Raw genomic sequence first — 14201 nt, 5'->3', positions numbered from 1 at the left:
AATCAACATATGTATGTTCAATGTTTACCAAAAGCAATTAGCGACATGCACAATTAATGCTTAAAATGAACCAAAGAACCACAAATGGTCTTTCCTCCTCATCTGCTTTGCGCATTTGCATGTAATTACAGGGGCAGTCAGCAAGCCTGGCAGGCTTCTCGCAGTAAATGGTGGTCGTATACGCAAGACTTGCTGATTAGTGCATTTTTTTTCAACATTTAAAAAAAAAAAAAATTTTGCAAAGTATAATGCGCAGACACTCGCTAACCTTGGGGCTGCCAAACCAATTACTGAATGTACTTTCAGTTTTTCGCCTCTTCAATTAGGTGCAGAGTAAATTTTTATTTTATTTTAAGTGACACTAAAAGCAGACTCCCTCACAGAAATAACTCGGCAAATTGTGGAGCCTGTTCTAATGGAAATGTAGTCGAATAGGGTACAACGTGTAATTCCAAGTAACTTTAACTCACTCATTTTCACTTTAATCCTCGCAATATTATACTAATAGTAACAACCAGAAGACCGCATATTCTCAGTCAACTTTTTACTGGATGCCAGAAAGATGGAAGTATTTTTTATGCTGGATGAAGAGGAAGGTCTATTCTGTCTAAAATGGTTCTAATTCTTTAAATGCAGTTTCAACCACAGGGGGCAGTAGCGATTCAAAATTCTGATTTATGCGTTCAGTAGCTTTAAGCTATGTTTTGACAAGAGTTTGTCTCTTAATTCAGGTCCTTCAAGACAGAGTCCTCTTCTGATCACCCTCAGTGGTAATTATTCCAGCCCGCTCAGCATCACCAGCTCCAGTAACAAAGTCTACCTGCACTGGTCTTTTGACCACACCACCAGCCACAAAGGTTTCCGGATACGCTACTCAGGTAAGAAGAGCCCTAAGGAAAGTGAATCAGACATATTTTTAATAAAAAATAAAAAATAAAAAATAATAATAATAAATAAATAAAGAGCAATGATGATGACATTTCCGAATGAACAATACTGAGCTCTTTAAGAAGAAAAAAAAAAAAAAGAAAAATAATTTTTTAATAAAGCAAACTTGTATCCCTGTGGTTCTCACGGCATTGGGGGACGAGAAGTCATATTTTCAACCGATACGATAAACCAATAATTTAAAAAGTCCCGTTGATAACTGATTAGACCGATAATTGTTTGCAAAATTAACTTGGATACAAAATACATTTGAGTCCTACTATAAGTGTAACATGTACAAATACATTGAAACATTGTGTAAAGCACCACAAATCTGAATTGTATTGATATATCTGCTTCAAAGACAACCAGTCACTCATTTTGAGTATGCCGAAACAAAACAGTCACGTTTTAAAAATGCAACAAAAAATCCCACACTAGCGACTAGTTATGTCGCCATGATGCATCTTCTGTGAACACGAGGTCGCGTGCATTATGACATCACAAATATGCGACACAAATATCCGGGAGGGGTTGACCTGGTTGGGCACAACTTGAGCCACAACCACAACAAACGTGGCAAGTCGATTATTATCGGCGGACTTCTTTGTTATCTGGTTTATCTGTATGACGTCAAATTGGTCAAAAATTGCTGATAATTATTGTCCACCGATATTGTCGTGCATGAGCATCCCTAATTTTGATTTGTTACAGTGGTTCTTAACCTGGTTCGATCGAACCCCAGGGGTTCAGTGAGTCAGCCTCATGGGTTTTAGCGGCGAGCAAGGCACACATCTGTATCTGCTTTCCCTGGGTTCCATTTTAACAAAATGTTGTTTTAAAGTGCTCTATAAATGTAGAGTTGAGATGGCTACTCTTCCTGTTTATTTTGTTCACCAGTTAACCCTTTACCTAGAGCTTGAATTTGAAAAGAAAAAAAGAAAAGAAAAATGTAATTTTCAATCCAGAAGGGTTCGGTGAATCTGCATAAGAAACTGGTGGGTTTCAGTACCTCCAATTCAATTAATCAAACTACGTCACAGCAGTTGGAGATATAATACAGGATATCTCCATGGCAACGTAACGGGGGTGGAGAACATCTGCAGCACATGCCTGGGAGTCAGTTCTTCTTGTACCAGATGACACCTAAATAACTGGTAATGAATAATGACTATTTAAATATTTAAAATACTCCCCCAGCTCTTTATCAACACTACTCTGCCAGATTGACTAATCATTTTTCCAGTGCTTGGTGAGCTCTCTGACTCCCCCGACCGGGTGTCGGTGCTGTCATTCCACCAGTTTTTTTTCCTCCCTTTGCTTCGTCTTTCAATTTCTCCTCACCGATGATTGAGTTTGCCATAGCAGGTTACATGACAGATGGATAGATTGATTGCCAAGAAGCTGGCAATTTGCAATGGTCAACATGAAAGTACCGTGGTGTTGAGGGAAAAACAGATGGCGCCAGCAGATTTGGCGTCCACGCCTTGTTTTCTTTCGTGATCCATCAGTTATTGCATTAGTAACAGGCAAACATCTCCTTGAGCAGTTTCCCATCATGGCCTTCCGTTCTTAACATGCCACCTTTCATTGTGTGCCACCCGCGCCTCATAATGCGCCTCTTATTATCTCGCCTCTTATCTCTTTTTGTGCTTCACATGCCTCCTTTTGTGGCCTCTATTACCTATTCCTATCCTCTCACCTGCCTGTGTTGATCCGACTCCTTTGAGCTGCAGGGCTGATTGAAATGAGACAAGGCGTGTTATCGGAGGCAAAAAGGAGAGAGAGGAGGAGGAGTAAGGATAACAGAAATGCAGGCAAATGAGATTGACACTAATTGAAGTGAAGAATCAAAATAAGTTCCCAAGATGCCACTCAAGGTGAGTGACGGGAGAAGGCTGTCCTCTGTAACGTGCAGTTAGCCTGTCTATGTCTTTAATATCACTTGTGGTAAACATTGTGTTTGTCTGCAGTTATAGTGATGAACCATAATGGAAAGAGCTATTTTTCCCTTTCACCAAGTGAGGCATTATTTCCTGAGAGGCTCTTATTCTTTCTGACCTGTTGCTGGTATCATTTAGAATGACGTACGATTATTGCAGCCACCAATAAGGCAAACAAACCAAAGCAGATACAGAACTGTGCTTCAATTATTCTGTGTCCGTTGTTATAATCCGTCTCTGCACGTCTTGCCAAAATCCAAATCAATTCTCCCAATTTCACATCCGTCTATATCCTCATTTACCTCAACCATCCAGAGATAACAGATGCAAAATAAATCCTGGGCTCTTTGCGATGGAAAGCACATTAATCCATCACCCCCTCAGCAGCCACTAGAATCATTTCACATTGTTACTGGGATTATATGCTTATCCGTATCAGTATACAAATTGTATCAAAAAGTATTATGTGCGCCCTTGCTTGATTTGATGTATTACATTTTTTTAAATCCTTCGTAGCGGCCTACTGCAGCCCGCCCAACAACCCCGTGAACGGCACAGTGCACAGCCTGACAGGCACCAAGCTGGGAAGCACTCTGCGTTTCAGCTGTGACCAAGGCTTCCAACTCATTGGCCAGAGCAGCGCCACCTGCACCCGCGCCGCCCAGGGGATTTATCAGTGGAATGCACCAGTGCCACTCTGCCAAGGTAGGGATCCAACTCGCTGATAAAGTCCATTTGGAAATTGCACAGGAAGATGGAAAGATGTTGGTGCTCATATGGCTTTTTGGATTGTCGAGTTAAATCTGGTTTTGTTGCAAAATATCTGTCATTGTTGTATGCAAATGTGGTGTACCTTGCGAGCTTTGAAAGTGACACTGCAAAAAATAGGATAATCAAAAATTACCTGTAACTAATTCTACTTATATGGTAATTTGCTTTAAATTATTTCAAATTCATATATCATTTATTTAAAATGGAAATGAAAATCACATTTTTTTCCAAGTACAGAGCAACAAAATGTATTTTACGTTTTCAACTCATAAATAAAACAAAACAAAACATGGCACCTAAAAAGGGGGCATCAGGAATGGGTGGTCTGACGAGTTACCAGACGTTGCCACCATTTCTTAGATGAGAAAGGGAGAAACAAGGGGTAAAAAGAGGGGAAAAGGGGCAATTTACAAACCATGCTCACGTGGGGGGACACAGTGTGTGATCTGGAAAAAAAAAAACACCAGAACATAGCAACGTAACAATAAGACATTTCAACAAAAATGCAGGGACTTGGACATTTTGGGAGGAGCGTAGGGCTAGACCGATTATCGGCCAAGCCGATTACCGGTGCTGATATTTGGTATTTTGACAAATATCTGCATTGGCCTTTTAAGAAATCTGATAAAGCTGGTATCTCACTGAGCAGTCAATGCTTGCGAACGTAGCGAATTGGCAATTATTTTTGGCATCACCTCGCTGATTTTAACGTTTCCAAATATCCTTAAAATCTGTTTAATCAAGAATATCAAGTCTGACAAAAAAAAAAAAAAACAAGAGCACAAAAATGTAATATCAAAATATAATTTATAACTTGTACAATTGATCTCCTACTTCCTCCTTTCATACCAGTTACGTCCTGCGGAATGCCAGTACTTCCAGTCAATGGTAGCATTGTGGGCCAGGACTTCTCTTTAGGAGCCAGGGCTACATATCGGTGCAACCCTGGATTCCGACTCACAGGGCCTGTCACCACTACAATGGTCTGTCAGGAATCCGGAAGGTGGAGTCCCATTGAGGCCCCTCCCAGATGCGTCCGTAAGTATATCACTACAGTTTGCAGTGCTGCTGTGCTAACGTTTTAAATTGTGAATGTTGTCAATGATTTCCTGTCATATTCGATCATACAGCGGTGAGCTGCCCTGATATCGGCCACTCTGCAGTGGTTTACGGGCGATGGAGATTAATCTATGGAACCCAGAACCAATACGATTCTATCATGATGCTCATATGTGACCCGGGGTATTACTACAGGGGTCAGAGGGTCATTCAGTGTCAAGCTAATAGCACTTGGAACTACCCAGATCCACGGCCTGTCTGCGATAGTAAGTGTTTAGTAAGATGATGCCAGGATTCTTATCCATACTTTCATTTCTATCCAAAGGAAGAGGATTATGGCCAGTGAAGAGAAAAAAAAATAGTTGGCAGGATTCTCAATTTATTCTATTCTTAAAGTGAGAATTCTGACTTTAATCACAGAATTCTGACATAAAGTGAGAATTTTCAATTTAAAGTCAGAATTCTGAGATTTAACTCAGAACATAAAGATAAACATAAAGTGAGAATTCTGTGATTAAAGTGATCATTTTCACTTTAAAGTCAGAATTCTGAGATTAAAGTCAAAATTCTGAGAATAAAGTCAGAATTCTCACTTTAAAGTCAGAATGCAGAGAATAAAATCAGAATCCTGCCAACCTTTTTTTTTCTCTTCAGTGGCCCTAATCCTCTTCTGTAGGATCCAAAGGATGCTTAGTTTTCAACTCTAAAACGATAAATGTGCTTCTGCTTTCAGTTATTTCCTGTGGCGACCTTGGGACTCCACCAAATGGTAACAAGATAGGAACACTGACCGTGTATGGAGCCACTGCAATTTTTTCCTGCAACACAGGTTACACTTTAGTAGGGTCCCGCGTTCGAGAGTGCATGTCTAACGGACTTTGGAGCGGAACACAAGTCCAGTGTCTGGGTGAGTCCATTGACAAAGCGCTGCTGTGCGAAGCTAAAAATTTTTTTTTTATGTGAACACGGGCCTTCATGGCACGCAAATGTGTTTTTCCATAGCTGGCCACTGTGGCAGCCCTGAGCTTATTGTGAATGGCCAAATCAATGGGGAGAACTACAATTACAGAGGCAGTGTTGTGTACCAGTGTAACCCAGGATTCCGTCTCATCGGGGTGTCTGTACGGATCTGTGAACAGGATCATCGCTGGTCAGGACAAACACCAGTCTGTGTTTGTAAGTGCCCGCATTTTGAATGAATCGAACCGATTAAAGCAAAATATGTTAACATTTACTGACAACGAGCGGTGTCACCTTAGCTACATACTGATTGATCCTTTGTTTTTTTCCAGCTATCACATGCGGGCATCCCGGTAACCCCACTTTTGGTGTGACCCAGGGAACCCAGTTTAGCTTAAACGATGGTGTCCGCTTTGTCTGCAATACCGGATATGTTCTTCAGGGAGCGGTGAAGTCAACCTGCCAGGCCAACGGGCAGTGGAGTAATCCCCTCCCTCGGTGTAAAAGTGGGTAACAAGTGCCTTTTAAAGTATCTTTAAAATGTTGCATGAATGTTATCCATACAAATGTGTGTTGTATTATGCATGAAAAGAAAAAACTTTGAAAACGTTTGATATCACAGTCATTTTAAGACTTGATGGATTTTGAAGAACATTTGTATTCTTTGGCTATGTTGGATATTGTTACATCTTTCCTGTAACCACATTTTGTTGGTATTGTTAATGAACAAATTGTGGTGCTTCTCAAGGTATCTTGAGTAACCACTGACGAATGAGAAAGCATTTAAATGAATAAATTATTTATTTATATATAATGTAGTTGTTGTTATTTGCTTGACATAGTTAGTAGAATTCCACAACAGCCACAAGTCGAGTACCGAGTGCACCAAATTCCCTGCAGCACAGATAGGCCAAGCAATGGAGCGTGATCACCTGCAGCCAATGATGGCAAAGCGGGTGTGTCTTGACCTCCACTGAGCCCATGAGACTTACTTGGCGAACCCCCGGGGTTCGATGGAAGTTAAGAACCACTGCAAGTAAAGAACCACTGGTATAATATCCATATGCTATAAGACAAAGCAATTCAATTAGTGTTTGAGGTGTGTGACATTGTAGATGTGCAAGATACCGGGTTGATGCCCCGTTATGCTCTCTGTTTGTGTGGCTATAAGTAGATTAAAGTTTCATCTGTAAATGAGATATATTACATTGATTACAACATTGCAGGCATATTTGGTAGGTACGCTCCCTGCCGCGCTCTTGTTTTGAGATTGAAAAGGAAAAGTGCAGTGATGATTTATTCCTCCTCAGCTTACATCGTGAACCCTGAGCTTTTCTTCTGCTCGAGGTGGAGAAAGTCAGTTAGAGAAAAGATAACGATTTCCGCCGGCCTTATGAGTCTGCGGGCTCATCCATAACGCACTGAGCTCTTGCTAATCACAAGCAATTAGAGGCATGACAACAGAGCCAAAACGTCACCTACCTTTGAGCTACTCCTATTTCGTTTTCCTTCATTAAATAGAGGTGGGCAAGACAAGATGGAGAAAGAAATGCACTGGTTACTGGAGACAAATACTAATACATTAAAGTTTTCTTTATAAGTACGCTGATGATTTAAGCAAAGGTTATTGTGATTTGCAGTGTATTATAAATAATGCATAATTTATCATATTTTTTTCAGGGTGTTTCAACTGTGCTTAATGTTGGAAGCGTGAAAATGAGCAAAGTTATTAGCATACAATGAGCTCAATTCAAAACCCGGCAAATAAATAGGGCATAGTGGGGGGCATAATGGCTCCTCTGGAGCTTGTAGACACTCTTTTAGAAAGCCATTCCGAGGTTTGGCATCATTGTGTGTTTAATTCAAATTTGCATTTTAAACTAAACAGCAAATGTTAGTCACTGAGCTGTTGACGCTGTTGAAACAATATGAAATCCTACTTGTAGGAGACGCTCAAGATGGACCAGTACAGGCACAAGTAATAGCCTGAAACCCAGTCAATTTTAATATAGACGAGAAGATCAGCCTCTTCATCCATCTCATTCTCCATCTAAAGCTTAACTATTGCGCTTCCGCTTCCTTTTGCAATGTTTTCCATCCATCAACATTTTTGCACTTCGACGGACAGCAGCAGGCTGACTCTAATGACGCAAATGTTTATTCTCAGAGTCTGTCTGTCTACGTCATTGGGATTGGGTTAATGAACCTTGAGTCAAGATGTTTGGTTGAATGATGCTGGACTAGTGAAAACAGAAAATGAGGCTGGAGATTCTGACATGAATGCAGAATACGACCAGTGGTGATTGAACATATGCATAGTAACTATGTTTACATGCAGTCAACAACCCTTTCAAATATTTGGGTTTTGATAGGCCGTATAAACAAATGCAAAAACCTGAATATGACCCGAAAAAGACCCCTCAGTTATCCCTTTTCTAACCCGAAGTCCATGTACGGACATAATATTGTACCATGTACGAAGATACTCCGTCTACTCACACCTGTAAATGTTTTTTTCTGAAGGATTCAGAAACTGAAATATTGACATATAATTGTAGGGATTGACTATGTTTACATGCATTCAATAACTCTTTCAATTTTGCGCAAAAAGATGAATATGCTGTTATACAAGTTTTTCAAACTCGAATATGACCCCTGGGTTACCTCTTTTCTAACCCAACTACGGGGAGTACTCCAAATCAGGGTAACCAGTCGACAGTAGACAATGAGGATTTTGACAAACGACAAATAATTACCACTCGGTTCCCCGACGTTTTTACAACTGTGCCCCAGTGTTGAAGGTCAATATACCCGCAGTTGTAACACAGTTGTTTGTTGAATTGAAAAAATATATATATTGAAGGTTTATAATAATAAACTTAGGTTTGTGTAAACCCCATAGGTGTAATCTCTTTTGAGTTCAGGAGCTCAGTCAGATATCAATTATTTAGTACATATTGACAATATAGTTGAATTTGCAGGAAAACTTCAGGTTTTCGGGGGTGATTCTAAAGTCACCAATAGGTTTTAGAGGCATATTTTGCGCAGGCGCTTTAGGCCTTAATGGGTTAAGCGAGCACGTTATTTTCTGTCTCTACGGGGAAAATGCCACACTGTATGTATCTCTCACCTCCCTCCTCGTCTTGTCTGCTCATTCTCCCTCTAGCTGTGAACTGCACAGAGCCAGGTCATGTAGAGAACAGCGTTAGGCAAGTCTTACCCACCGGGCCACATCGCTACAGCTTCCAGACCACCGTGTCATATCGCTGCAACCCTGGCCACTACCTGCTAGGAACAAGCTCTATCGCCTGTCAAGGCGACGGTACCTGGGACCGCTCCCTGCCCAAGTGCCTTTGTGAGTACCCTTGGTGGGGAGTGCATGTCTCTTGTTTTCTCGATTCTACTCTCTAATTTTATTTGTTTTACCATCTACATGTTCTAAGTTAACTGGTGCTTTAACTTTCTCCACTTTTCCACAGTGGTGTTGTGTGACCGCCCCAGCATACCTCCGTACGCGCAGATCTCAGGCGACCGTCGGACCGTGGGGTCGGTCATCCGTTACAGCTGCATCGGCCAGCGTACCATCATTGGCAACACAACGCGTATGTGCCAGCTGGACGCGCAATGGAGCGGCTCGCCACCACATTGCTCTGGTATGCAGTACTCCCAACGTGACCAACTTTGGAACCATAAGAGTCCAAACTCAAAATTACTGATACAGAATTTTTGGGGTAAAGATGTTAGTATGTAATGAGCAAGTCGGTGGGCATAAACAGCGGCTGCCTTTCTGCTTCAGAGGCCTCAAGGGCAGAACAAGTGTCCTCCATAAAACATTTTATTCCACTCATATTAGACGGAGGAGCCAGGATGCTTACATCCTAGCTTGTTTATGAAGCTCAATAAAGATTCTGGCCCCTGCACTCCTACTTTCCTTAATATCATTTACTTGTAAAATCACACGTGGAAGAACATTTAGAACATTAGAACATTTAGTTCCAATCCACAAATGTCAACACGACAACGTATATGTAACCGTAAAGTACATGAACAAAGTCAAGTCAAGATGAATTACAACACATGGACATGGCAGATGCATAGTGGAATTTATTTTGCAACCTGTCACATTTATGTCACATTTAACAACACTTAGGAGCAACCTTGTGGTTTCTCATATTCCCTAAACAGGCAATAAATACAACAGTAATATTAAGATTCATGAAATGTTTGTAGCACCATTCAAATGGTGCAAATCTGGGCACTGTGAAATCAGAATGCAGGCGCAATAAGCACCGTTACTGAATCGATAGTCGTTTTAAAGGTATAATATATCAATGGGATGCAAGGTTGTTTCCTGCATGTTAAACAAATGACTGTAATGAAACAGACAGGCAGAGAAGTACACTTTTTGTTTGATGGATCATGTAGAAGGAGGGTTTATGGCTCTGATTCATCTCCTCCCGCATTATGTTATTCTATAATAGGAAAATATCCATCAAAGCATACAATTCTTCAAATGTAGTAAAACCTGTAAGTGATTTATTTGCTTTATATATATATATATATATTTTTTTTAATAGTGTTTTCCACTTCCTAGGTGAATCGGCAGGTCTCTGTGGGGATCCAGGTGTTCCTGTGCACGGCATCCGGTTGGGGGATGAATTCACAGTGGGCAGCGCCGTGCGCTTCAGCTGCGAGCCGGGTTACATGCTGAAAGGTTCTCCAGAACGAACGTGCTTCGCCAATGGGACCTGGCTGGGTACCCAGCCTGAGTGCCATGGTATGAAATACAGATGCTTAATTGTCTTCACTTTAAATATGGAACATTCAGACACCATTGTTTTCGGATTTCAAGAAATGATTGTCAAAATCAGGTTTACTATTACAACATAAAAAACATCTTAACTGTTACAGATTTTGGATCTAGCAGAAACTGAATTTGAATTTTAGAAATTAATCTTCTTAATGAGAGGATATTTTGATCAATGACCTAAAAGTAAATTTATAACTCTAGTATCACAAAAAAAAAAGGGCATCTGTGAGCATGGAGCAGAGCAACTTCCCTTTTGCACCCAAGGCAGACACTGGAGGTCGATAAGCAATCTGCTCAGGATGCATTGCTGCATGCACCGCAAAGATATTCTGGACACATCTGGCTTGAGACCCAGGGGCAGACCCCAAAAGACGATAGAGGGATTACACAGCCCAACCGGCCAGGAAATGCCTCGGGATTCAAAATGAAGCGCTGGAGGGCACTGACAGGGGGAAGGAAATAAATAAAAAATAAAATACGACAGCTTCAATTGCAACCACCGCACTGCAGATATTGACAAGTGGCGTAAAATTAAATGAATGTGTTAGATGGAGATCATTAATGAGCACAATATCTGACAGAGACGCTTGGGAGTTGATGTGGCGTTATTGAAATTGAAAATCATATTCACAGAATTCCTTATGCAATATAAATATGCAAAGTAAAAGTCGTATTTTCTTCTTTAAAGTGGATTACATTGCTGATATTTCATCATCACGATAATGTTGAACCCGGGTTTAGAAAACAGGGCATTGCCTGTCATGATATTAAGCAATTCACTGCTGTCTCAGCTATATCAAAGACACACAAGACAAAGTGGGAGCTCAAACCTAACAGTAGGTCCGCCATTTTGATTTTATTTTGAAATTTGGCAACATTTTTACACTTTTATAGAGGTAATTTTTTAACGACCTCCTAAAGAATGTGTATGACATTTAAGATGAAAAGTTATTAAAAGCTTTTATTTCGTCACACTGTTGCCGTGGCAATTTGCAAAGAAAAAGTCTGTTTATGATGGTCTAAACCTCGGCGAATACTCATAAGCTTTGCAAACACATAAAGCAAAAGTATAATTTGGGGGACTATTGTCCTATGTGCCATTACCTCAACATGTTAGTACCCCCAACATGCCCAGGATTGTTTTATAGCTTCATACATCTCTAGTTATTGTCATGTTTTGTCAGACTAAATGACTGATTAAACATTGCTGAACTATAATTAAAAAAATAAATAAATCATAATGCATTATATACACAAATTCCACTACAGTTAACACTCTACTTGGGCTCTATTTATTAAAATTTCTTACATTCACTATTTCCAGCTAACCGCACTCCCAGGCGTTCTCTTTAAACAACAAACACGTCTCTCCTTATGCCACCACCTCTCTGCCATGCCTCCCTTTGGCTTGTTCCTTTTTTGGTGTGTACCTACGAGCCGGCGTCACCCACCTGTTTTTAGCTGGCACAAGCTTCAAAGACCGGACTACATCTGGTCATTATGGAGGACCTATCCCCTCGGGGCCTTGAGAGACCGATGCAAGCTGGTGACTGCGATGTAAAGAACCTCCTGCTTGTGTCTGATAGCCAAAGTTCAAGACACACATCTCATTTTATCATAAAGTCCACTAACTCTTCACATTAATGGAATCAATTTCTAATCATTTTGGATATTGATTTGTCTCTCCCTTTTTTTTCTGATCTTAGTAATTTCCTGTGGAAACCCCGGTACCCCTCGAAACGCCCAGATCCTGATCCACGACGGCCTGACTTTTTCCAGATCCATTACTTACACCTGCAGGGATGGCTACTACTCTACCGGTTTGCTCACCCGGCACTGTACGATAAATGGCACCTGGACCGGCAACATGCCTGAGTGCTCTGGTAATTAACTACCGTTTCTAGGAGTAAATCCATATGTTGTGCTTCTGTGTGTATAGTAGGACTTAGTATTGGCAACTACCTCACGATACAGGGGTCACAAAACGATACGTATCATGATACACATGGCCTTGAGGGCGATGCGTTTCCTGGTATTTTACATGATTTTACATTAGAGGTGTCAGGCAAGTACATTTTTTAATCTGAATTAATCGCATGACTTCAATAGTTAACTCAAGATTAACCGCAAATTTTATATCTGTTCTAAATGAGAAGTTTTCTTACTCTTGTTAACAAATGTATACAGTAATTTCACCATAATTCATAGCATTGAGTTCAAATTAAAAATATGTAATGTACTGTTAAAAAAATAAAATAAACGAGTGTGATATTGATTTGTATTGGTCGAGTTTCTGCCACTAGATGGCATAATTGCATTTGTAAGACGATGACAGCTCAGTGCATTTTTATTTTCATATTAAGGGCTACCTAATCTTTAACATGAAGTAAATTGTGAAATTCTGCACATTTTTAAAATTGTAAAATACAACTGGATCCCAGTCTCCACAAATATATGCATTAATATGACATTTATTAATGCTAATTTTTGACGTGGACGTTTCTGCTGCGTTGCAACTGCAATTCCCCCAGTAGGCTTTCCAAGTAAAAAAAAAATTGGTGTTAAAGAAACTTTAAATTAACTCAAAATTAACGCACTATTTTACATACATATTTATGAAAACAGCCATATGTACTCAAATGATATTTTTTCATACTGGATGGCAAAAATGTATTTGTCGTATAATGTTAGCAGCACTTCCGGTTGACTTCTTACGCCGTGCCTGGTCGAAATGTGTGCACCCTGCAAGGAACACCTTTCAGAGGCGTGCAGCGAAACCCTATGAATGAATGAGCAATATCGATTCTGAAGCCTCCGTATCGATGTTGGAAAGAGGTCCGCAATAATACATTCCCGTAATGATTTTTTTTTTTCAGCACACCTCTAGTGTATAGTGTATTATGTAAGAAATTGACCCTATTTATTGGCATCCGGGCATGAAATTGTTTCGTCAGTTAAATGGGTGCACAAACAGATCTAATTTGGACCTCATTAAATAGAAATAGCCTACATTTGTACAATTATAAGAAATACAATGTCCCCTCTTCTAAATGGAATCAGTAAATCAGCAATACAGTTCTTTGAATGATACCAATTGTTGTTTTTGTATTTAATCAGAATGCGTAGGTAACTAACACAGACAGTTACTGCAGCACTAAACTATGAAACTGCAGAGCTGATTTTTTTTTATTGTCCTCCCAATGCAGTCATCAACTGTGGTGACCCTGGAGTGCCGGCTAATGGCGTGAGGCTGGGGAATGATTTTATTTACAACAATTCGGTTAGTTTCCAGTGTTCTCCTGGTTTCACCATGGATGCTGACCGCGCCTCCACCCTCATCTGCACCAAGGCTCGCACCTGGAATGGCACCAAGCCTCTGTGCAAAGGTATTGTCGAATCACCCATTGAGTCTATTCAAATACGTGATGCTATGGTTACATTTTAGGACATTCCACATTTGATTAAATACAAATGGATTATTACATTTAGAAAATATGAACTCATCCAATGTGCTTCTCCTACGTGTAGCAATTGTCTGTGGTCCTCCGCCAGTCATTCCAAATGGACAAGTGGTTGGTACAGACTTGAATTGGGGCTCCAGCATCAGCTACTCTTGTAACCAAGGTTACCAGCTGTCATTGCCCACCGTGTTGACTTGCCAAGGCAATGGCAATTGGAGTGGCGAGAAACCGCAGTGCTTCCGTAAGTGGCAATGACAATGCATTGCGTAT

General features: G+C 40.4%; 1 protein-coding gene across 1 annotated transcript in view; it reads left to right on the top strand.

The window, feature by feature from the left end:
- Positions 1-14201, top strand: part of csmd2 (CUB and Sushi multiple domains 2) — a 172471-nt gene that overhangs the window by 143454 nt on the left and 14816 nt on the right. The window contains exons 49-61 of the mRNA XM_086062042.1: positions 732-878; positions 3387-3575; positions 4494-4679; positions 4772-4966; positions 5434-5607; positions 5703-5876; positions 5993-6166; positions 8827-9015; positions 9140-9313; positions 10255-10437; positions 12177-12353; positions 13677-13856; positions 13999-14172. Of these exons, the coding sequence (XP_085918168.1) occupies positions 732-878; positions 3387-3575; positions 4494-4679; positions 4772-4966; positions 5434-5607; positions 5703-5876; positions 5993-6166; positions 8827-9015; positions 9140-9313; positions 10255-10437; positions 12177-12353; positions 13677-13856; positions 13999-14172 (2316 nt within the window). The remainder of the gene's footprint in view (positions 1-731; positions 879-3386; positions 3576-4493; positions 4680-4771; positions 4967-5433; positions 5608-5702; positions 5877-5992; positions 6167-8826; positions 9016-9139; positions 9314-10254; positions 10438-12176; positions 12354-13676; positions 13857-13998; positions 14173-14201) is intronic.

Source organism: Leptonotus elevatus, chromosome 19, assembly GCF_054856555.1.
Source record: "Leptonotus elevatus isolate MCC_2025b chromosome 19, RoL_Lele_1.0, whole genome shotgun sequence".
NCBI classification, from domain to species: Eukaryota; Metazoa; Chordata; class Actinopteri; order Syngnathiformes; family Syngnathidae; genus Leptonotus; species Leptonotus elevatus.
Note: the sequence above shows the minus strand (reverse complement) of the source record. Positions and strands in the feature narration are given on the sequence as shown.